This window comes from Plectrocnemia conspersa, unplaced genomic scaffold (assembly GCF_051122295.1).
Source record: "Plectrocnemia conspersa isolate PC_06_02 unplaced genomic scaffold, ASM5112229v1 ptg000002l, whole genome shotgun sequence".
NCBI classification, from domain to species: domain Eukaryota; kingdom Metazoa; phylum Arthropoda; class Insecta; order Trichoptera; family Polycentropodidae; genus Plectrocnemia; species Plectrocnemia conspersa.
This window is the reverse complement of record NW_028277166.1, coordinates 18,850,945-18,875,126: the sequence shown is the minus strand read 5'-3', so window position 1 is coordinate 18,875,126 and position 24,182 is coordinate 18,850,945. Positions and strand designations below refer to the sequence as shown.

Sequence of the window (24,182 nt, the reverse complement as noted above, 5' to 3'; positions counted from 1 at the left end):
GCGGCGAAAGCCGAGCAGTTCGAGAGAGAGCACTGCCCCTCGGCTTCTCGATGACGCCGTTGACTATGGGAAAAAATATCCGCGGCTTCGGATTTCATGCAAGAAATGCACACCTTTCCCCCCCCCCTTGGTGGCAGTCGTTTTTATGTATTTTTACATGAAAACATGACTCGATAAATGTAAGTATGTATGTACATTTAACCAAATCCATTCAAGTCAGATTCTATAAATATTAGAAATATTATGACATTGAAACCAACCATAAAAATCCAAGAAATAAATGTAACACTCCAATGTCCTCTAGTTTGCTATCGCATAGTCGAGGCATAGCAGGCACAACGCTCCATAACCACAAAACTTTATAAATAACATGTAGAGAGTTAAAACTTTTCGCTTTATTTTTTATTTACTGTAAATATAAGACGGCTTTTTTTAGCTCATAATTTGAGAGCTAAAACCAACATCTTTTATTTTATTAATTTAATCCGCAATATTTTTATTACAAAATAAATATGAAAATTAAATAAATATTTTTTTTTACGTAGATTTCCATGATTTGTTTTTCAATTCTATCAGATGGATCACGAGCAAATGCAAATAATTTCAAAATTATTATGAAGCGTTTTATCAAATCTAATTTTACACTAAATGTTATATTTAAATCCTGTTAAATCTAAAAAAATATCCCATAAAGAGTAAGAATTTCTTATAAGAATCTTGTTTTGTAGAAGACTTTTGCACAATGTTTAAGATTTAACATTTAAAATTAAAAATATTAACTAACTAAACCAAAATGAAAACATATTAAAAATATATATCATTAAAAATGGCCCCCCGTGAACAGAAAATGTTATTTAATCAAATGAATGATTATAGATTTCTAAACGTATTACTTAATTTAAAGATTTAAAAAAAGTTTAATGAGACTGCGACTGAAGGAGAAAAATCTTTAAGAGTTTTGTAAAGGATTGAAAACTTTCCACGATCAACTAAATGAACAAGCGACGCTAAGCATAAATATCAGATAGCGCATATTTTAGATAATTCTAGAATAATAAGTGAATTTGGAATTTATAAGCGCTGAAAGTTTCTTATATAGAATTTGTATAATTTAATACATAATAAATACCACTAAATAAGCGTTAACATTTAATATTATTTTCTTTATGCCTATAAAAATATCAGTTGCCCAAGTTAGAATACAATGCTTGTATATTAAATTTGCAATATTACATTATTAATCAATCATTGCATATCCACGTTAATTTTAAAGTGTGTTCCTCTTTTTATATGAATTTATTAAAATATTTAGTGTGACAGTTCTTATTTATTCGATTTAAAAAATATGTAAATATACATGGACGCATTGTATAATGTTAAGACCGCTTCGCCTTTTCAATTAAACAATGGCGTCGGACTAATTACAACGGCTTTTTTCCTTTAAAAAGCGTCACCGAAACCTGTCGAGTCAATCGGAAAGAGTGCGTTAAAAGTGCATTTAGCGAATTTAACGGTCCGCGCGTTCTCGGAACGGCGATTGTGTTCCTGACAGGTAATACACAGGTAAGAGGGATGAGACACAAAGGGCGAAATTGGGGTAGATAGTGCAGGCGCCGACGGCGACGGCGACGTTCCCATGTTGTCTGTCCCCCACCTATCTACTCGCGAATCGGCGCTCGACGAGGCGCCACCGAACGCTTCAGTCGCGGTCGGACCGTTCTCGTCGATGGTCGTTCCGCTGCGTGTCTATTCGCCTATCGTACTTCGCAACTACTGACTGTTGAGTGTTTTTGTGTGAAACGATGTTCAAAGTGTTTTCGATCTGTAATAGAAGAGCAACTGTGGATATTTAGTGCTTTTCGTTTTGGATTTGACATCGAATCATCATGTATCCGGTGGTCATTCCTGGTGAGAATTCGTTTACTTGTTAAAATTAATGCTCGAATTTTAGGTTGTTAAGACCGCGCCGAAAAAATAAATTTAAACTATGCGGCGGCTGAAAAGTTTCGAAACTGTCGCCGCAAGCGCCGGCAGTGACACCTGCCGGCTTTCGGCGGAAGCTCCACCGGCGCCAGCTAGGCGCCACTCGGTTGCACTCGCGGCCGCCTAATTGCACGCCGATAACTCGTTCCGCTATTCAAATCGACGCCGTAAACGCTCATCAAATTGCAAATTCATCCGAAGCGCGTCCGGGTACGAAACGCGGATGCGAAAACGCCGAAAAACTTTTGCCGGCCGGCGCCATGCTAGTGTTGCCAGATGCAATATTTCGTTTTATCAACGAAAGGGGAGATAATGAGTCATCGTCGCCGGAAATTATCCCCCCTCCCCCTCCCGCCATCTGCAACCCCCGATTAAGTCGCGGTCCTCGTGCGCAATGATTGAATGTCCAGTCTCAATCAAGTGTCGCGGGTGTCAAGTCATGGGTCGCAAAAATAAGCACCGGCAAAGTAATAATGATTAATTAATAAACAACTATCGATGTTGTGCAGCACTATTTGTTTTCGCTCTTTTGATGTGCTAATTGAGCATACAGAATATTTAATCTGTTTTTTTATATTATCTTAAATAAATCTTATTAGAATATAATGAAAACAATTTCAGACGATTTTTAAATACAACTTTATTAAACAAATAAAGTATTCATCTTATTTAATTTTATTTTTTAACGCATATAAAAAGTATCTAATGCATAGCTTTTATTTTTAGTAGTTATCAATTAAAAAAGCGATAATATGAATACAAAATTTTTTCAATTTTTAGTTTTTTGAATTACATGCTTTTTTGTAATAGTAAAACTAAAACTGACCATCAAACTTAACCGAAATATTTATAATAGTTTCAGTAAGAGTAAGAGAAAATTGCTTCGCTTGTTAGTTTTCTTGCTCTTCTCTTAATTATTAACGGACGGGCTTTAAAAAACATGCACCTTATTCTCTTATGGATACACATTTTCGGCTACGGTCTTTTATCTTCCATTCAGGATTTTCTAGCTCCAAAAAATGAAGGCATTTAAATTAACGATATTTTTGATAAACATCCTAAATTGCCATCTTCTTGTTGACCTCACGTAAGAATAGGTTTGGATCATTTTATTTCTGACCTTTTCTTTTCGTCTTCTATCGACATTTTTATCAATACTATTTCTCTTCGGGTTAAAACAGATTCTGCCTCTTATATGCCGTTTTATATTTCCTTGAAAGTTACAAATGAGAAAATTATGTAATAGTAAGTACGCGATTTAAAAAAATAGTTATAAATGGCGCAAGTTGAGAAATTGTATCTAGTATTTAATGGGTTAAAAAGATGGATCAAATTTTTTTGCATGTAATATTTAACCTATGCTGAAATCTATTTAAACTGCATGTTTTTAAAGAGATATGTATTGCATTTAGCCCCTAATAATATAAATATGCTGTATATCATTGAATTTAAAAGTAGCTTAAAATGCAATTATTTTTACTATTGTATATTCATAAAATAATTGATAAAAATGTGCTTAATCACAAAGCTCATGGATAAAAATTGAAACTGAAGATGGTCAAATTCATGTTTAATTATATTTCTAATAAGTGCTGTATTTTTCGATTCGGATAAGCGTTGTTAATTTACTCAAATCGACTGCAGATCTCTCAGATCAAAACTGTAACTCATATTCATATTCCACGGGTCCTTCGTGGCCTTATTGAGTCATACCAGAATATCAATGATGCTCTCTGATTATTACTCACTTTTCCCTTTTCTACTGGTTTGTATTTTAACTAGTTAATATTAGTTAATGATGTCACAATCTTGACACATTTATGATCTTAATTTGATAATGTAATTAATGAATTTACTGAAATGATTAAAATAACTAGTCTTTACGTAGAATTTTAAATTATTTATATATTTAGCTAAATGCCTTCGATGTTCATTATAAATGTAATAACAATCTCCTCAATTATTCCAAACGTTTGTAGGCGCAAAATCATTAATTCTCCTAAACGATCTCGACTTCAAATTCATCCATAAAAATGCGCCGTTTTGTCCGTAACGATCGCCGATTTCGGAATTATATTTTGGCCCTAGGCCGCATTTTCGATTAATTGCAGAACCTGTTGTTTCGAAACAACGCACGCCGCCTTTTAGAAAATTGCTTCCAGTAATTTTCGTAACCCGAATTCGTAATTGTCAGTCCGCTATGTGGCAGCAGCGGCGCGATGTCTCAATTTAGTAACGCTTCTTCAAAAACTGTTGCCGCAGAGATCTCCTCTTTCTCGTTGTTATCCTCCGTAAAAATACTTATTATCGAAATTCCGACAGCTACGCCGCCTTTTAAAACAATGGACATGTATAAACGATGATTAAAAATACTATATGTAAAATAAACAACAATCCTGCTTCGTTCGCATTGTTTTTCGCAACGTTGCTCTGTTTAATCATTGATTGTTTTTATATGTTGAAACGTACTAGATATTAATCATCATATTGTAAAACGATTTATGTTATATGTTTATTAAAAATACAATATCTGGTAGCTTGTATATGTATTGCTTTTTGATACAACTATTTCGCTTAGAATAATTGTCTCGCTGACGCTGGGATAATGTGATTTTGTTTTGTATTTTAAAACATGTGATACAAATTATCTCAATAGTTAAAATGCATCATATTACCCGTAAACTATATTTTATAGCCTTTTAATTGCTGTAATACTTTCCTCTTTCCATATCATGAAATTCTCACATATCCAAAATATCAATTATTCATAAAAAAAGTCTCAAAAAATTACCTAATTTTTGTAAAGTTTTCAATTATGGAATCAGACAATTTACAGCTAAAGATTATTAATATATAAATAAAAATAAGTATTATTTCGCTCGCGATCAACTTCATGCGAATTACGCTGATCACCATGTTTATATAAATATTGAATTATTTATATCCCAAATGTATATATATTTTATTGAAAAGGAACAAGGATATGATCTTCGAATTAAACATCTCATCAATCCACCAGATCGCAAAATCTCTTGACGTTACATTCTAACCCTTTCGCCGCGTGACGAGAGCGAATCGCTCCGAATCGTTCACGCTCAATAAGAGCGTGACAAATAGCGGTCGAGCTACTTGGTCATCGTGCGCCTCTTTAGCGCCGGGATTTATATTGTAATTTATTCCATTTTTTTTCTTTTATTACTATTTTCATTCTTATTCTTTTCACCGCACCGCGCCGTATTAACCTCTTGCGGCCATTGTGTCCGATTTCGATAGACACAATGAAAAATATTTATGCGCCCTCTCCACAAATGGACTGTTTCAATTGACTCGTGCGGCCCGAGCTCAAAAGGCTTCACCTGTTCCGCGTACCTGTCCGCGTCTGCCTTCTACCTGGACGTCGCTGTCCCTTTCTGATACTGCGGATATGCGGGCGTTCATCTCGTTCTCTCGGCGGGCACCTGGGTCTTTGGATTTTCAAGTCCGGAACCGCTGGTCAAATAATGGAGTTTTGACTCTTTCTCCATTGTCCGCTTGTGAGCGGATTATAATGCGGTCGTTCGTGCAATGGCCCCGGGGATGACTGCATTTCAAGTGGGATTTCTTTTTTGTTGGAGATTGACTTGCGCAATTTCATGGGAATGTAGTTTGTTTTTAAGATTTGCGGATTTCTACATTCAGTAGATTGAGTCATTTCTAAATCATTTGCTTTGGAGCTCTTGAATAAACGTAATAAATGCATAATGTATAAATCAGCTTTACTTTTTCCTACTTTCACATCTCATGACTGTTTAAAGAAATCCCTTAAGTGATGCAAGACAATAAACGGATAAAACTGTTATTCGTAAGTGCCACAGTTATGATAATTTTTCAATGTTAAACTATCTTTCTAGGTCGAAGAAAAATATTTTCACCCTGATATGTTCCTATAAGAAGTGATTTCTCAAATAATCTGGTTTCGATATCTAAGATTCAATGAAGGGAGATGAAATTGTATATTCACATAAAGTAATTTATTGCTTGAATAATTATATTATAATTTTATATCTAGTGCCAAGAAGCGGTGTTATCTCCTCTTTCGTAATAAACGGTCGCCACGTTATTATCTTAAAAACATCGGAGAGTACATAAAATTATTATATATTTACTACCCAATATGACCTCCCTAAATCTCATAATACGCTCGTAAAGCGGATGACGTCAATAGACGTTCATGGCACTGGTGTGAATAAATATTAAAATATTGTATAAAAAATTAGCTAAGTTTTAATTGAATATTAAAATACTATTACCTTCGCAATTATATCGCAAACGAAAATTGCGTACAGCTAAAATTCTCATTATAGATGATAAAAATACACATATATGTTTATTTTAAAATACGTAAATGCATATAAAAAATAATGTCTGTTAATGTGATTTTAATTTAAAAATATGTTTTAAAAATATTTTACAATTATGTTAGAAATTTACATTTGTATGATACTTTTCCTATAATTACACGAATTTTTACTTAAAAATAGAGAAAAATAAAATATATTTGAGAATCAAACTATCACATATGTTCAGAATTTTTGTGTGCGCAATTTTTTTTTCGCAATAATCCGGCCACCAAAAAAATTAACACAGGTTAATATTTAATTGATACAAAAATTATATTACTTAGATTAAATACAAGTCAATCAATATGTTTTATTGCTATAGAGAGATATGCATAATCAAATCATTATTATTAAGATGCATATTGTGCAATACAATATTTTTTCTTTTGAACTATCAAAGTAGCTAAGATGTATTAAATACTTTTAAATGTTTAATTGAATCCTAAAAATAATGTAAAATTAACTACAAATACAAACAAATAGTATTGACTAAATTTTTTGCTGAACTAAAATCACCATAAAGATCTACTATTTTATTTGACTTTATTCATGTGATTATTTCTACTTTTACTAAAAAAAAACTTTTCGAATGCGATAAATATGGAATGTCCGCTGACCCTGCGAAGTTCAGCAATTTTATCATAAATTATTATTATTGATGTACACAATTACGCGTTTTATAATAAACGATGACATATCAACACACAAGGAACCATCTCGCGATCGTGATTCGCGTACAGTGAGCAATAATTTAGGACATGTGTGTATGCGGTTTTAGACTCTTCCGTCTGCATGGGTGGCTTTGATTCCTAGAATCTGTCGACAGTAATAAAATATTGAGGTGTCTAATTATGATGCGAAGAGCATGCATGTTTGTATGTATTATATTTATATACGCTTTGGAACTTTGGAACAAATTCTTATTGGAGAATTTTCCAATCCGCGGGAGACACTAAATTTTTCGCATCCCACCTGCTCAACAGGTAAATATGATATGGATTTCGAACGTATGTCGCGAGGAATCCGAGCAATTTCGAAGTGGACGAGCGTTGCATGTGTCGGCTACCTGTGGCGAGCGAACTGCATGTTTTTTATCGTTTGTCGTTTCGGCAAGATCGTTTATCAATTCGTAACTGTGATAAATAATATTTGTTTTTGTGCTATTCGATTTTGTTTGTCATTGTGAACGAGCGCATTTTTATAGCATTATATATCTGAGTCTTTCGAAGACAAAGAATGTATATTTTTTCCTAATTATTATTCTTATCTTATCTATCAATGTAAGGTATAATAAGGCATGGTCCATGACTCTCATTGCCATTTCAGACTGGATATATATGTTATTTTACTAATTACCGTACTTCTTATCATCTCTATCTGATGATATATTGTATGCTCCATGACTTTTCCATTGCTATTTCTTCATACTCTGGATATATGAGAAGCACATGTTATTTTCATAGTTAATGTATTATATTGGGACGTAACATTGCTATATATAAATGAGACATTTTCTTTTAAATCTAAAACAATAAAATAAAAATGTATTGCAGTTACACCGTGCCTAATTAAAACTCAACACGTAATACATTATCTCCCATACTCTCACACAGGTCATTTCGGCTTTTACCAAAAGGTGGCATAAATTTTTATTTCCATTTCATTGAGATTCACAGTACTTCATTAAAAGACGTGTATTTTTCTTGCCTGTTTACAATCCACGTCAAAAGCAATAAAATCGTGCCGTTGCTGTCCCACTGTAACGGCGCCGCCACGATTTTCTTGCTTTTGCCGTGAATTTTTGCTTTCTGAGAAGTGATAATTGTTTTTACGCCCTCCAATTGACCAAAATTCGGTTCGAATATACTTTGACCAATACTCCTATATTAGAAATTCGTAGTGATATCTGTGAGGATAGCTATCATATTTTTAATTCAATGTAATATCGAAGTGCAGACAAACTATTGAGTGATGTGTGAAATGCAAAGTCCCTGATTATTTTATATTTTAGACTTGACCTAATGAAAGTTATAATTGGTTTTAAATCTTCCATTAAGCTTGGGTTTGAACAGCAAATTGACGTTTCGCAACTGTCAATTGAGTTTCATAGACATTTTAGAGCAGCATATAATTTCACTAGCACCCATCAGTTATAATTTTGTTAGTAGAAATATATATCCACTGGTGAAAATGTATTTGGACTACACTGAAAACTACACATTCACTATAATATTTATACTTAGCTTGTAAATAAATACTGACAACTATGTAAATGTATACATTACTACTTATGGAAAAGTTGAAATCATATAATTTTACTAGCACCTGCCAGATAAATTATATTTTCACTGAAAAAAAAACATATCAACTTGTGAAAACGTATTCCTACATGATTTCATTAAAATGCCATATTTAAAAAAATAATTTCGTGCTAGATTCGAAACTGTTTCTAGCTTATGGGGGGGGGGGGAGCAAAAGTTGGCCATTTAGTGGTCGTTTTTTTTAATATTTTGCTTTCATTATATGACATGCATTTTTCTGGACAAATTTAAGGGAAGGCAAATGACGTCACTGTTCTCACCACTTACTATTTTATGCATGTCTATGGTAATTTTATATAATAGTCCTAAAACTTTTTCAATAATGTTGCTGGACATAAATCCTAAAGATGTTAAGGCAAGTGTAAATCTTCAATATTGTATTCTGTCACACATCTCTCAATGATTATTTTTAAGTATACATCCACTACTCATGTTTTATTTCGTTGCACACACTCCCAGCTCGCGATGATTCATACACAATATTGAAGACGACCGAAATAACCCGAAAAGTCGGCAAAAACTTTCCGCCGTTTGACGACGACGACCCTATCGCGCGTCTGCTCTACAAAATTGAACGCGCAACAATCGTCGCTCATGATTCAATTCGCACAGCAGCAGCCGCGCATTAAAAAAATCAATTAAAACCGATGGTTGCTCTTGGCACATACCTTCATATCCCGAGAGCGAAACTCGTTTCGGCGTAGTGGAAGAAGCGAGCTGATCTCCCGCTGTTCTCTCTCTTACCTGTGCGTGTTCAGCATTCTTCGGCCGGTGCGCCTTGTCCGCCGTTTTATTATTTTATTTCGGGACCTCAACAAACAATTCAACAATGGACTTTTATTTGACTTGCCCTGACTTGTTGATTTTCGATAAAGAATAGACGGGCGACCGCCGCTATTCTTTTTTTTGTGTGTACTTTATTCGATTTTAATTTTGCTCTCCGGCTGCTGCTTGCTGGTCCTTTTTATATAGAAGATCATCGTCGTCGAATAGATTAACTCGGGTTGATTAGTGTCGCTTCGTTATGTTGTTTTTGGTGATTGTATTGCCATTAGCGTCGCTATACCTGTTGCTTTTTTTTGTGGATCGTTGTCAGTCGATTTTATAGCTGTCTCTCGAGGACGAATTAATTGAATATATTCCGTCAGTTAATAAAAAGTTACATCAATAATGGACATTCTTGTTACCCCAATCACTTCGAAAACAAATTTACTTGGCAAAATAGCTATTAAATTAAAAAAATTAATTACTAAATAGTACAACAATTTTATATATAGCTTAAAACATTTTCTGTAAATGCTGTAAATATCTGCTCCATTTTTTTTATAAGTTCCATTCTATTAAAATATAATCTGAATCTATTATAAATACATTAATAATGCGAAAGAACGCGCTTCGTTGATGTACACTGAGTGTACATCACCGGATCAAAATTTAAAGAATAAGAATATCACTCATAGAGCAAAATAATCGCGCTTGGGGCCTCGCGAAGTCCTCTGAAAAAAATGTTATAATCACAAATGAATTTATATACCTTCCTAGCTATATAAATTTATTTGTGATAAAAATATTTCTGCATTTACATTAAAACTCCATTAACATCAATGATCCTATAATTCGTTTCATTTAACAGAGTCACTTTGGAGCTTATCTCGTATTTCATAACGGTATTTCATGGGTCCGCTTGCACCGATCAAAGTTGGCATATACGTTCCAACTACTTCATAGTTATTCTGACACTCGCAGCGCACGGACGTCTTCAAATTATTATCGCTATATATACGTAAATAATAACGTTTGATTTTAACTGCTTATAACTTTCACTATTTCAACATTAAAAAAAGATGGTAACATTTCTAATTTTTCTAAATTTGTTTAAAATATAAAATAGCGTAATGATACGTATATCCGCATCTTGTACTTATTTTAAAACATCTTTTGTAAATATCTCGATTACGTTCGTTAGTTTAATTATTTAATCCGCTATCTTGTTTCACAACGGCGGATATTCAATATTTAAAAATTTGCTAAAAAAGTTATGGAGAAAAAAGGAAAGATAAAACATGAAAAACTTAAATATTAAAAATATTATATAAAATAATATAATTTTTTTTACGTAAGTTTACCGAATTCTTGTTGTCTTAACAAATAAATTTTAATTAATAGGTAAATCTATTTATTAATAAAATACTAAATAATAAATTATTACATAAATGCCTCCCCTTTTCTTGCAAGAATGTATTAGGAGCGCAGAGCTGTAAGTCGGTCGCATTCGCAATAGCGAAAATGGGCGGAGAGTACAGTTGAAGGGGAGAAATAATTAAAATTAAATAATATTTTTTGCTGTAATACATCGCCTTAATTTTCGCTATTGCGAACGCGACCGACTTACAGTTCTGTGCTCCTAATACAATCTTGTAGCAGAAGGGGAGGCATATATTTAATTTAATTTTAATAAATATTTTTAAACGTTGTTTTATAATAATATATTTGTGGTTATGTCGTAAATTCCTTTCAATCAATATAGTTAAAATAATGAAATTTAAACCTTTTAATTTAATAAATTGTTCAAATACCTATCATTGAACAGAATACTACAGAATGATTCAACTGTAGTTTGGGAATTCACTACAATTGAAGTACACAATGTACATAAAGATTCTAATTAGTATTTAATTATAATATTGATTTGATGTACTCGAGATTTCTCCATCGTACTAAATGCTGGCGGATGAAAAAGATGTATGTAAATGAAAAATGCCGACATATAAAAATCCTTACATTAAATTAACTCTATTTTCCTGTTATATTCAGCTTTAAAAATTGAGTATAGTAATCGAGCTGTGATTAACAAATGACTTATACAATATCTGCATCGCTGTGTTTATTTCAAATTTTAAATGTGTGTGCAATAGTATAGATACGTGTTATCTGCGTCACGTTATCTTCAATTGTTTTCTCCATAGATCAGGTTGAATTCTTGGATTTCAGACTTAGCTGGGCCAGGTTAAAAAGCAACTGACTTAGTTACTTATCTTGATGCGCTCGTCACAGTATCATCAACCAGAAGTGATTTGTGCACTACACATTGGACTGAATTAGTGAATTGATATGCGATTTTATAACAAAATATTAATTTTTGTCACGTCCGATGATTGCGTTTATATTTTAATTATTTTAATTACCTTATACATTAATTTATTCAACATATTTATAGGATATTCATATAATAAGATGACATGTACACTTAGTATACATCACAGGAAAGCATAGATTACACTATAATTGATACATTGGACGAAATATATGAAATACTAGTACTAATCATTAAATGTATTTCTTCAAAAATATTGTAAGCTGACTATTATAATACATATTTTTTCTATAATATTTAAAATAATCACTTGTACATTTGAAATAAGACACTAAAAATATTAAACATATAGTTTATTGACAGATATATAGATCTCTGTCAATAAACTATTATCTTTTTAGCCCTTCATTTGCAAAAATCCGACGTATCGGTTTTTGTTACTTTAACATTCAATAAAAATCATATACATTTTTAACGGGCCGGTACCGTATATGCTTCAGGGGTAAATAACATGTTTTTATATTTATGTAGTACATTGTAGACATCTAGATAGTAGTCCCAAAAGGCTCGGCAATTAGAGGGTTATGACATAAAATAATTCGACACAGAGATTAAAACCAAATATGGTTTGTTATGTCGAAAGCCACATGAAAAGTACGAATTTCACAATTTAAATTAATTATTCCTTCTGTTTAACCTCATACATAATAAATATTTTCATATATTCTAATTTGATAATTTCATGTTGTTACAGGTGCTGAAGATGCGGGTAAACACGTACGGTGCTACTGCAACCTGCCCGCCTGCGTCACAACGGGCTACATGTGCAAATCGCCGCTCGGAGGATGCTTTTCACATCTACTACCCGATCTGGTCCGAGCTAGGCACGGCTGCCTCGAAACCGTCGAAGATAGGTAAAAAAGTCATACAAAATATAGAGACATACATAATTTTATGTTTGACAAGGAAAATGTGTTGTTTTTATTTGTGCATATGTTAAACACTGATAAAAACAGGAGGTCACGTATGGTAGATAAATGAGAGAGTTCAAGACCCTCGAGTCCTGACCCGTTAGCTTACACTCACTTTTGCATAACAACTAAATGGCCCAAAATTTTTGTTGTATCTTATCTTGGTATTTTATTAATGTTTTTTTTTTATTATTTCACGTGACAGAAATCAAAAAGCTACGTGCATGAATTCGCCATCAGGGTCGGCCGTGTGGGCTATGAACGGCGGAACCAACGCCGGACAAGCTACGGCCGTTGCCGGAGGATCGTTGTTCTTGTGCTGTTTTAGAGATCTATGCAATCATGTCGACAGTCCCCAGTCTCATCTCAGGCTAAACGATACAGTAGCAGGTATGTCCAATCGTTTTATACAATTAAAATACTGTCCGAATCGAGTATTATATGAATTGTTTTTTGTCGATAGGTAATTGGAGCGGATTGAATAACGCTCTAGGAACAAATTTAGCAACACAAGGCCTCGGAGCCACTGGAACCACTGAAACGAATCCGACAGATATTTGGTTCCGAGCTGCGACGATTGCAGTGCCGATTTGCGGCGCCGTCATACTCTTCATGCTCATCGCCATAGCCGTTAAGATCCTTAGGACGGATGCTCTCGATGCTTCGAACAAATTGAGGTGATTGTTTTTCACTTTATATTGAAAATAGCACTGTAGCTGTGTATGATGATATTGTTTACCGAGAATTTGGCTATTTTGACAGTGCCAACATTTATTGAAAAAAATGTTTGGGATAATTTAGTTTCTAAAAATATGCCGGGGAAACAAACAAAAAATATGAATAAAAGCCAAACCATTACTCAAATTGAGAACAATCCAACAATATGTAGAGTTTTAGCCAAACGCTTTGTAAAAAGATTGATCTTGATATTATAAATATTTTAAATTGAATATTAAAAAGTTGAGTAAACTTAAAAAAAAATCTCACAAAAAAAATTATGCTTTAATAATGAGGAATGTTGATAGTTTTACGAATTGTTTTCTCATAATTACTACTACATTTTTCAACATAATCACTTTGAATAACTTTTATGGAGTACTGATTATCCTTTCATTCATCAATCTTTTCACTTTGTTATGAGACTGAAAATGCTTTCTTTTGGTCGTAATCATTCCTTTGATTGATTAGTAGTGTACCCAGATTTCATCTGTCGCTACTAATTATGTCTAAAAATTGTTGCTATGTGCTATTTGTATCATAGTACGAGTGAATCTATGATTTTTCAGATCTGGTACCAATTTCCAGTTGCTTTATTTAATCTCAAGCGGTTATGTAGAATCTTATGATCTTTTCTGGAACTGACTCTCACATCTATTCCCACAAGATTTTCTACAGCAGCAATATCATCTTTAAAATATTCTATTCATTTTAAATTGTTCAATCCAACATTACACAATACAAATCATTCATAAATGAATTTCATGAATTTATTGCGTCTTTCATGAATTTAAAATTATCACAACTTTACAGAAGTAGATACAGACAAAAGCAAACTAAATTATTGCTATCGCTAATCAACAGAAAGCACGCCAAGACTTGTTCGCTAGTAAAAAATGTCATATTTTAAAGGAAATACTAATATATTCGTTTTATTTTATTATTACAGTGCTACTTATCTGCCTCACGAGACAAGGCGTGCACGTCTCGAACAACCCCTGATGAAGAAGATAGTTCCCTCGAGAGACGGTTGCTTCGTCGAGCTTCAGCCAGCCGCTGCCGCACCTCTACTCCTGAGTCATGCCAACATATCGCATCAGTGCGAGACGGCCAAGAACGAAGCGCACGCCAAGATCAACCTGGCGGCCAGCATGGACGGAGACGTCAAAGACGACAACTATCCGGGAATGCAGCACTATTCGCAAGCAGTGCCGCAGCAATCTAGTCTACTACACAAACCGTTAAACACGGATCAGTCAGCGAGAGACGTCAACGTGAATATAGTGCCGGGACGGTCCGAGGACAACGTGGCCGAGTGCGCCAAAGGCAAATTGTACGATAAGCAACCGTTACCGCTGAACGATAAACTTTACAATAAAGAAACGATCCTGCATTGGGGACAGGGCGGTGCGAGCGTGAATCAGTTTCCGCGATAATTCCTAAAAACGACGACTGACGGTGCCTATTGTTTTTTATATATTGTACAAAGTCAAGCCAATATTTGTTAGATTACGTTTATGTGTACATAATATAAATACTCTTTAACTTCTTGACGCCTCCTCCTAAATATTGGCCAAATTTTGACAATAACATTGATTGTTATATTAGTAATAAACGATGACTGATATCAAATAATATATACGTATGTTAGAGTGCTTTTTATATTGATTTTTTATAAACAGTTTTGCCACAAATTTATAGAGATTCGCATCCAAATTTTGAGAAAATTTCCTTTTTTTAATGTAATAAATAAAACTGAATCTCTCTTGTGTAAGTAGTGGTCCAAAATGATCTCATTGAAGAGTTGTAGAAATTTACGTGCGACATGTGAAAAATTATACGTCACTGCAACACATTTTTTTTATTAACAGAGGCCTTGACGTAGCCTTTATATTATTATTAAGATTTCTATGTAAATATAATTGTGCATATATATATTTAATAATATATTAGTGCTTTGCTATTATATATATTCGAATATATATTTATTTAATGGCTGTGTTACTTCACATATTATTTAGGTTGTAATATGTGAGAATTTATGTTTTTTGACGTCGACGTAACCTCAGAGAATTGTATGTTGTGTCAGCAAACGAGCCGATCTCGTCGTTGATATTGACGAATCGACGGGATGATTACCGTTCTTAGTGTAATTTATGAATAATCGTTATGTGAACAATTTTATTATTATTGATAATAAAACGATGCTATTGTGTAAATATATATTATCGATTTAACTTGAAATCGAAAAAGAAAACAATGTAATTTATATATAGATTACATATTTTTAATACCATTATTCTCAATTGTTGCGAGATCTTAAATATTATTTATATAAATATATGAAAAATAAAGGTTAAATAAAATAAATGTGTTTATATTATTTATATTATCCAAACTATATCAGATTAGTGTTATGATTATAATATTAATTAAACACAATAATATTAATGATTTACTTAGAATAAAAAAAATATAATTTAAAAGGTTTTAAACTAAATTGCTTTGCTTAATATGAACCTATATATTATACCCAACTCTCTTTTTATACAGTCCACTAAAAAAAACGAATATGTATTATATTTTAATTATTTATTCTAGCACGATTTTATTTTGTCATATTACAAACATTTCATTAATTACGTTATGCAAAAAAAATAATATGGAAGGTAAAAGTGAAATTCATCAACTATTAGCTGCTTTAATTCTTGAGGGCTTAAAATTCGCTACGAGTATGGAACAGCATTTTCTCTCATGATCCCGACACAGAACAAGCTTTAGAATTTAAACGGGACCCTCAGAATTGTATGGCTGGGTATCAAAAAATGTATAAACAACACAGAAGCAGACAACAGAATTCCTAATAACAAGAAATTCAATAGCACAGGACGATAATAACAAGCAGAAGTTTTTATTAGACTCAAACATATTAGACGTGTCAGACATTTTTAGCGATGAAAGCAATATTTATCCTGTTTGTCATAAACGTGCGCGTATATTATCAGGTAGTGATGAATTATTATGGATTATTTTTTTCTTACTTAAAATACATATATACGAATAGGATTTTGTAGAATTTATTTATTGGGTTTTCATTATTATCTTTTTTACACGATTTTCTATACCACAATATTGTTATTTTTTCAAATAACACGGTTTTTTAAATCTAGGGAAGCAATCTCTTATTTTTCTATGTATTCTATCACTTTTTGTGGAACGTATCTACCGTGAATAAAAAAAATTGGGTATATTGCTGTATTATAATTGTATAGATTAGTATCATATAAGATTTAAATATTTTAAAATAATTAATAAATTTAGCCAAGTCTTAAGCCATTCATAAGAATATTTCAACTTAATACTTTATAAACACAGAACAACAAATAATTCTGGATTTCTCTCATATTAATTGTAGACATTTTGTCAATGCAAATTAATAAATAATCATATTAATTATACAGCGCATCAACAGATGTCTAGCGGTACAATATTTTTTATAATAATAATAAGCATCAAATAAAATATACACAAATAATAGAATTATATAAAAAAATTTAAGTATAAAAACAGAACGAGAACTTTAATTTTATAAAGTAGCTTAAGTGATCAAACTATCAAGTCTTATATGATTTCTCAAAGAAAAAGCAAGAAATAAATCAAAATATAAATCTTCGTACACAAAAAAAAGATATACGAACAGGAGATTTAAAAGATATTGCTGCTAGTTAAATATTCTTTTAAAGATAATGCATATTCTGGACGCTCTAAATATAAACCGGTGGTCAAGTCAATATAATACCACTGTACACTGTCACGCCAATCAGATAAGAAAAACAAGATCTCATGCATACAAACTGGCAACACGATTATTTATGGCAACTAAATCATTATGGCTGCCTTTAAGGTTGTAGCCAAAAGCAATAATACAATCCAAAAGGGTATAGAAAATGCTATGGAATAAAAATATGGCAGGGGTAGATCGATTAAACCAGAACATTTTCGCATAGAATTAGTATCCGCGGAAAGAAGTGGTACATGCTTCTCATTTTACAATATTGCATTGATATGGCAGTTCAAAATGCCCGGTTGCTTATCAGTGATAATGGTGGAATGATGGATCTGTCGACTTTTTGAAGACGTATTACAACAACTATTATAGAAACAAATAAGCTTTGTAGTAAGCCAGGACCAAGCAGAGTATCTTCGCTGACAACTGAAGCAAGATATGATAGTTAAGGTCGTTTTATATTCGGACCTCCTTAATTTTATTAATAATAAAAATATATAAAATTTTGACAAAATCAGTTTCATGTTTAAATGGATTAAAAAAAGTCTAATACAATATACTTCATTATTTTTTAAATAGTTTAATTCATTAGTTAGTTTGATTTTTAATCTATTAGCTATTTTTTTAATAATTAGTATACTTTAAAAGATACTTAGACGCATATATTAGTATATACAGTAGACTAAATTCTCATACGATGTTTTGCAATATGTACGTACAAATTAGGCGCGTATGGTGAGATATCCTCCCTTTGGCTCGCTCACACATAAAGTAATGGGCACCCAAATAGCCGTCCCCAATTTACCGTGTTATTGGGGGGTCTACTGTAAATATTTTTAAATAATTTCAAAATATATCATATCATTAGAGACTTCAATTACTCGACATCATCAACTACTCGAGTATCAAGTAGTAAAATATTAAAATACTCGAATAGTTTCTAGTGTACCAAAATAGCTATGGATAATTAAAATTCATGTACATATAATACATAAATGAGAGAGTAAATTTAATTTACACATATCATATTTATGCCTAGTTTTTTTAAAAATTCCTATTGTTAAGAAATCTCTCAGTTGCCATTGACATCGGCTTTATTGTTAAAAGTCAGTGAGATAATAAATCTAATTTTTCAAATGTATGCAATAAAATACCTTGAATTCCTCCTTCCAATTTCCTTCTTTACGGCATTTAGTCATTGGTTTTTCTACTATCAACGAAATGGCATTTTGAAACTCTTGTATAGAATCGGACACAATTAATGTGCAATATTGTATATCCTCCGATTCTTGTGAAGAATCCAAATCAATATGTTTGAAGTTGTCATTTAAAATCTTGCTTGAAGTTGTCATTTAAAATTGGAACGTTTCCCGTTTGTCAATATTTCAGTAAGATTATTAATGTTTCGTTTCTACGTTCATTCATACGTTTTCTAACTGCAATTGACAGTTTATTGCTTATCTGGTTTCCCAATTCTTCCATTTTTTTGAATAAAAATGTATATACTCTTTCAGTTATTCTTTCCCAGCAGTCAGCAGCATTGGAGCAATTTTTTAAATTACTAATTTAATTTTCAGAAATAGAATCCAAATTCATATCTCCTAATGGGTCAGCTATTAAAATACTACATCTTAAAAGTCATGACGATCATCGAAATTCATTTAGTTTTTACGTCTAGCAAAAGCTTTATTTTTTTTTTGAAAAATATTATCCTGTAAAATAGAAGTTTTAACGATTACTTTTTAAGCATTCTAATGATTTTTTTCTATAAGTGTTTTGGTTTTACAACAGTTTAGATTTTTTTGTCGATATTTTATATTGTTTGTTGTCATCGATAAGACAAGTCAGGAGGACACGAGAAATTGTTCTGTCGTATCCCATTAGCATAGCCGAAGACTGAAACTATGCAAAAAATTATTACCAGACAGTACCCGCTATAGTAAATGTGAAACATAATTTTTATATAATATATATTTTATTATTAATTTTTCAAAGTACCTAAAAAATGGACGAGTATACTGGGATTGGAGACATTTTCATATCTTGGATATAATGTATACGTCCAATAGGTGGGAAAAAAGTTTATAGACAAACCATATTATATTAAATAATCATTACATACTTACTCATATTTCATATAATATCGCTCTGCGTGCAGTCTTAAGATTTCCCAGAATTGTAAAGCTTAGCTTGCGAATGTATTGGTGTGAATGTCTCAATTTACCGAAACTACGTATTATGTTATAATAGTAGATACAAGAAACGAAATTGAAAATTAGGGTACGAATGAATAAAAATACAAGTTAAGTTTTGAAACATATTATAATATACAATCAGTTTTGGATTGAGATCAAAAAAAGTCGGTAACAATTTAGCTACTTTGTACAGTTTATCGATACGGATGAGTCGATCGCTTGCGAGCTTAAATAAACACAACGATTGTCTAGAAAAAAGAAAATAAAAACCGCAAGCGACCGTGCTCTCTCCTTTCGGGGAAACAACTCTACGAAAGAAGATGAAAAATAAATATAGTACTATAAATTGGGAATGTGGAATCAGCGTCGACTCGAATACGACATAACCAACAAGTATGTTTACATAACGGACTACCTCCGTCCGTGTGTAGCAATATTGCGAGCGCATATTTATCGCATGGATGTTAAAAATGAAATGCTGTTTGTTGTTGAATAAATTGAATTTATTTAATAGTCGTCACGAAACAATTATACGGAGACTGTCGATCGGATGGGAATAACTTAGACCTCGTTCACAACATTAGTAAAATATCACAATATATCGACGCCGAACGTCCGGCGATTCGGACGCGATCGGTCATTCCTAGGAGACTAACTCGGAAAAGGATTTAACGTACGCTTCGTGTAATTTAGTCATGAACTCGGCGTCGTTTTTCATAAGGTAATTTAAAGCTTGGAGCAGCTGGTTTCTCGTCAGAGGCTCGGGTCTGGGGTCGGAGGCGGAGGCGGGCTTGGACGGCGTCGCCGTCTCGGGCGCGGGTCTCTCGGCGGGGATCTTGCAGGCCGACGAGGTGAACATGGTGGGCGGCATCAGGGCCGGCTTCTGTGGCGTCTCTTCGGCGGCGGCGAAGGGCGGAGGCGGAGGCGAGCGCCGAGGCGTCGCGGCCATCTCGCTCTCGAGCTTGCCGTTGACGCTCGCCTTGGCGGGGGTCTTCTGACTGGGCTTGGCTGGGTTCGGCGCTTTGGGCCCGTCCGTCTTGCCGTTCTTGCGCTTGTCGCGTCTGTCCTGCGCTTCCGCCTTGGGCGTGACGGAGCGCTGCTGCTTCTCGATGTGTTCGACGCTGTGCACGGGGTCGCTCATGAGGCGCTGAAGGATGGCCGGGTCCTTGACGGGCCCGGGCGCTCGGGGCGCGCCGTGTCCGAAGAGAGCGCCGGGGGCCGCCGAGACGGGCAACTGAGCGCCGCCTCCCGCCTTGGCGAAGAAGTCCATGACGGACTTTGAGGCGATATCGGGAGCCCGGGGCCGCTGTTCGCGCGTCTGCGCCTTGTTCGAGTTGTAGTCGTCCTGGGCCTTACTCAGCATGCTGAATATGTCGACGGGAGCGGCGGACGCGGGCGCTGGGGCGGGGGCGGGGGCGGGTGCGGACGGTCGAGCTTTGGGCGCCGCCGGTTTCGACTCGTCCGTCTTCTCCGCCGCCGTCGACTCTCTGACGAGCCGCTCTATCTTAGCGGCGACCCTCGCGCACTCCTCCTTATCGTAGAACCACAGGCCGAAAATGCGCCTCTGGGAGTTGCGGTACAGCAGAAACGGCTCCTGCAGCTGCAGCTCCAGGCCCTCGGTGACCGGTTCTATGAGATTCTCGGTGGAGAGCCTGTTCATGACGAGGACGCTGTAGGGAGGGGGCCCGCGGCGCGAGTAGACGAACAGGGCGCCTTCCACCTCCGTCTTGATCCACTCGTTGTCGTCGAAAGAGTATAACGCCACATGCGCCGACGTCTCGACGATATCCTTGGCGTAAGGGTCCACGCGTCTCACGGCCGCCACGTTCATGCGAGCCTCCACGCCGTCGCCCATGTCTCTAATTTCACCTCAAAGTGTAAACGGCAAATCCGCAGTGACGCGAGTAGACCGCTCGGCAGTTCGGCGTTGACGTTTTTTAATACAAAGCGCGCCTAATAGCGCAATTCGCGGCCATGCGCCATCCGTCAATTTGCACTTTATTTACGAAAATTGCGCAATTATTTATTATTTTTATACTTGTTTTGGTAAAGATTCTCGAAACTTGTTAATCTACATAAAATCTCTAATGTCTCTATTGTATCGAATTGTTACCTAGAACACCAAACTTATGCGAAATTGTGCAACAATCAAATAACATCTTGCCATTAAAAATAATATCATAAATAAAAATAAATACGCACTACGCAGTCGTTTTCATTTTTAATTTAAGAATTACCAAATTAAAAATATTTTAACTGTCTAGAGCCCTTCATATCCCAATAAATGCATAATATTATCTTATTGGGGTGTAATCCTGTTCTTGGGGTTGCAATTGGGGGTCGATTGCCATCTAAGCACTGAGTTTTTCATCGCGTGTTAAATTAAAGGAGCAATTTCTTGTCCACAGTAACAATTCGACTGAAAAATAAATCATTAATTATTGGCATATTGAGATTCGCTGCGCAAGGTTTTCCTCGGGCAATTTACGAGAACCCCATATTCTGCAAATTAATACATTTCGTAGATGTTTAAATGTCTGTGAACTGACGTAGACAACACTTAATCTAGTTAATCTAGTATCTGATTGAACGGCAACCCTAATATCCTCACTAACAACTCCTAATCCCCAACGCATTATCCTACCAACCACACGACTCCGTCAATTCTGGACATAACGTTGGTCAAGGGTAATTCCCGGATTTCAAACATGCACTGCATCCAGGCTCTGTCCTCGGACCACCTTCCAGTATTCTTTACGTTGGACGGTGAGGTCGAGATGGTGTCTGAGGTCGTTTTCAATTATGCAAAGGCTGATTGGAAGCGATTCAGAAGCATAGTAGAGTCTCGGGTATTGATTAAACGACAGAATTATACCTCAAATGACACTAAAACTATTGACGATGATATTCATTACTTAACATCCGTGATCGAGCAGGCCAAAATATCATCAATTCCGTCGCGTAAAAATATTTGGAATAACATAGAACTCACCCCAGAAATAATTAAACGTATTAAAATTAAAAATAATATGAGAAAGCAATGGCACAAAAATAAATCGCCCCAACTTAAAACTCTAATTAACAAACTAACTGATGAAATTCGCGTTCAAATTCAAAACATCAAAAACGCTTCGTGGTCGCGTAAACTAAAAGCTTTGAAACCGGGAGATAATTCCTTATGGAGAATGACGAAATCGCTTAAAAATAAAAACTCAAATATACCACCTTTAAAAACCGGAAACAACGTAGCTAACACGACTCAGGAGAAGGTCGAGATTTTAGCTGAGACATTTTCTACATCTTATCAACTTACGCAAAATTACATTGACCAAAAAACCCAAAATAAAGTAGACCGGGCAATTAAAGATATTAGTAAAACTCCAATAGATAAAAAATCCATTAACCAAGTCGGCATATCAGAAATTCTTAGTATTGTTAAACGATTATCAAATAGAAAGGCTCCAGGTATAGATAAATTAGAGAATATATTGATTAAAAACCTTCCTTTTGTTTGCTTTAAGTACTTAAATAACATTTTTAATTCATGCTTATCTTTTGGATATTTCCCAATAATCTGGAAAACGGCAAAAATTCATCCGATAAAAAAACCTGGCAAAGCAGATAACATACCAATTAACTACCGCCCGATAAGTTTACTTCCCTCATTTAGCAAATTATTTGAAAAAATTATATTATCTCGATTAAAGGAATCTCTTAATAGCAAACTCATTAATGAGCAATTTGGTTTCCGCGAAAATCACTCGACTACGCATCAACTTAATAGATTAACAGAGCACATATCTGCCGATTTTAATATGAAAAAAAGTTCTGGTCTTTTATTATTAGATATGGAAAAGGCTTTTGATACAGTATGGCATGATGGATTAATGTATAAACTTTTAAAATATGAAACTCCCTATTACATTATTCACATGTTACGGTCTTACCTGAAGAATCGAAGCTATGTTGTTTCGCTAAATAATACATTTTCGACACCGCGTAAAATACCAGCTGGTGTTCCTCAAGGAAGTATACTTGGCCCGTTTCTCTTCATTCTATATACTAATGATATTCCAATGTTAAAAAATACTAAACTCTCAATGTACGCTGACGACACTGCAATCCTTACTAGTTCTTATGGTCTTAAACCTATTGCAGTTAAACTTCAAAAATCCCTTGAAAACTTAAAAAAATATTTTATGAAATGGAGAATTAAAATTAATCAAGACAAAACAGAAGCAATAATATTCACTAAACGTAGACAACCCTTGCCTGCACCCATTAAAAGTGAACAAGGGCATAACATTGAATGGAGAGCGAGCGTTAAATATCTGGGTATACACCTGGACTCCAGACTAAAATTCAATAAACATATAACTGAACTCCGGTCGAAAGGGCTCGGCGCCATTGCGGCTCTAAAATCAATATTTAATAGAAAAAGTGCGCTTACAATAAAAAATAAAATTCTAGTCTATAGACAATTAATCAGACCTGTTTTAACTTACGCTTGTTCAGTGTGGAGTAACGCGAGTAATAGTAATTTTAATAAACTTCAAGTAATTCAAAATAAAGCCATAAAAATAATTTATAATACACCGTTTTATACTAACCTTAAAAAACTCCACACCAAACATTTAATTCCTACCATTAAAGAATACTGTTATTATCAAACCGAAAAATACTATAAAAAAATCTCGCGAGACCACGCAAACCCACTAATTTCAAGAATCGGTGA

General features: G+C 34.2%; 2 protein-coding genes across 3 annotated transcripts; one reads left to right on the top strand and one right to left on the bottom strand.

Moving 5' to 3' along the window:
• Window positions 1–1,660: 1,660 nt before the first annotated feature.
• LOC148237970 (BMP and activin membrane-bound inhibitor homolog) lies at window positions 1,661–15,835 on the top strand. 2 transcript variants are annotated; one of them, XM_088206072.1, is made up of 5 exons: window positions 1,661–1,908; window positions 12,532–12,691; window positions 12,954–13,138; window positions 13,212–13,425; window positions 14,415–15,835. In XM_088206072.1, the coding sequence occupies exons 1-5, from the start codon at window positions 1,887–1,889 to the stop codon at window positions 14,899–14,901; spliced, it is 1,068 nt and encodes a 355-aa protein (XP_088062198.1). In that variant the 5' UTR covers window positions 1,661–1,886; the 3' UTR covers window positions 14,902–15,835. The 2 variants fall into 2 exon arrangements, with proteins under 2 accessions (XP_088062198.1, XP_088062197.1); XM_088206071.1 differs by lacking the exon at window positions 1,661–1,908 and adding an exon at window positions 2,391–2,450.
• A 4,093-nt stretch (window positions 15,836–19,928) lies between these two features.
• On the bottom strand, window positions 19,929–21,391 carry DCP1 (decapping mRNA 1). Its single transcript, XM_088205401.1, has one exon. It carries the CDS (start codon window positions 21,300–21,302, stop codon window positions 20,091–20,093), a length of 1,212 nt encoding a protein of 403 aa, XP_088061527.1. The 5' UTR covers window positions 21,303–21,391; the 3' UTR covers window positions 19,929–20,090.
• Window positions 21,392–24,182: the final 2,791 nt, after the last annotated feature.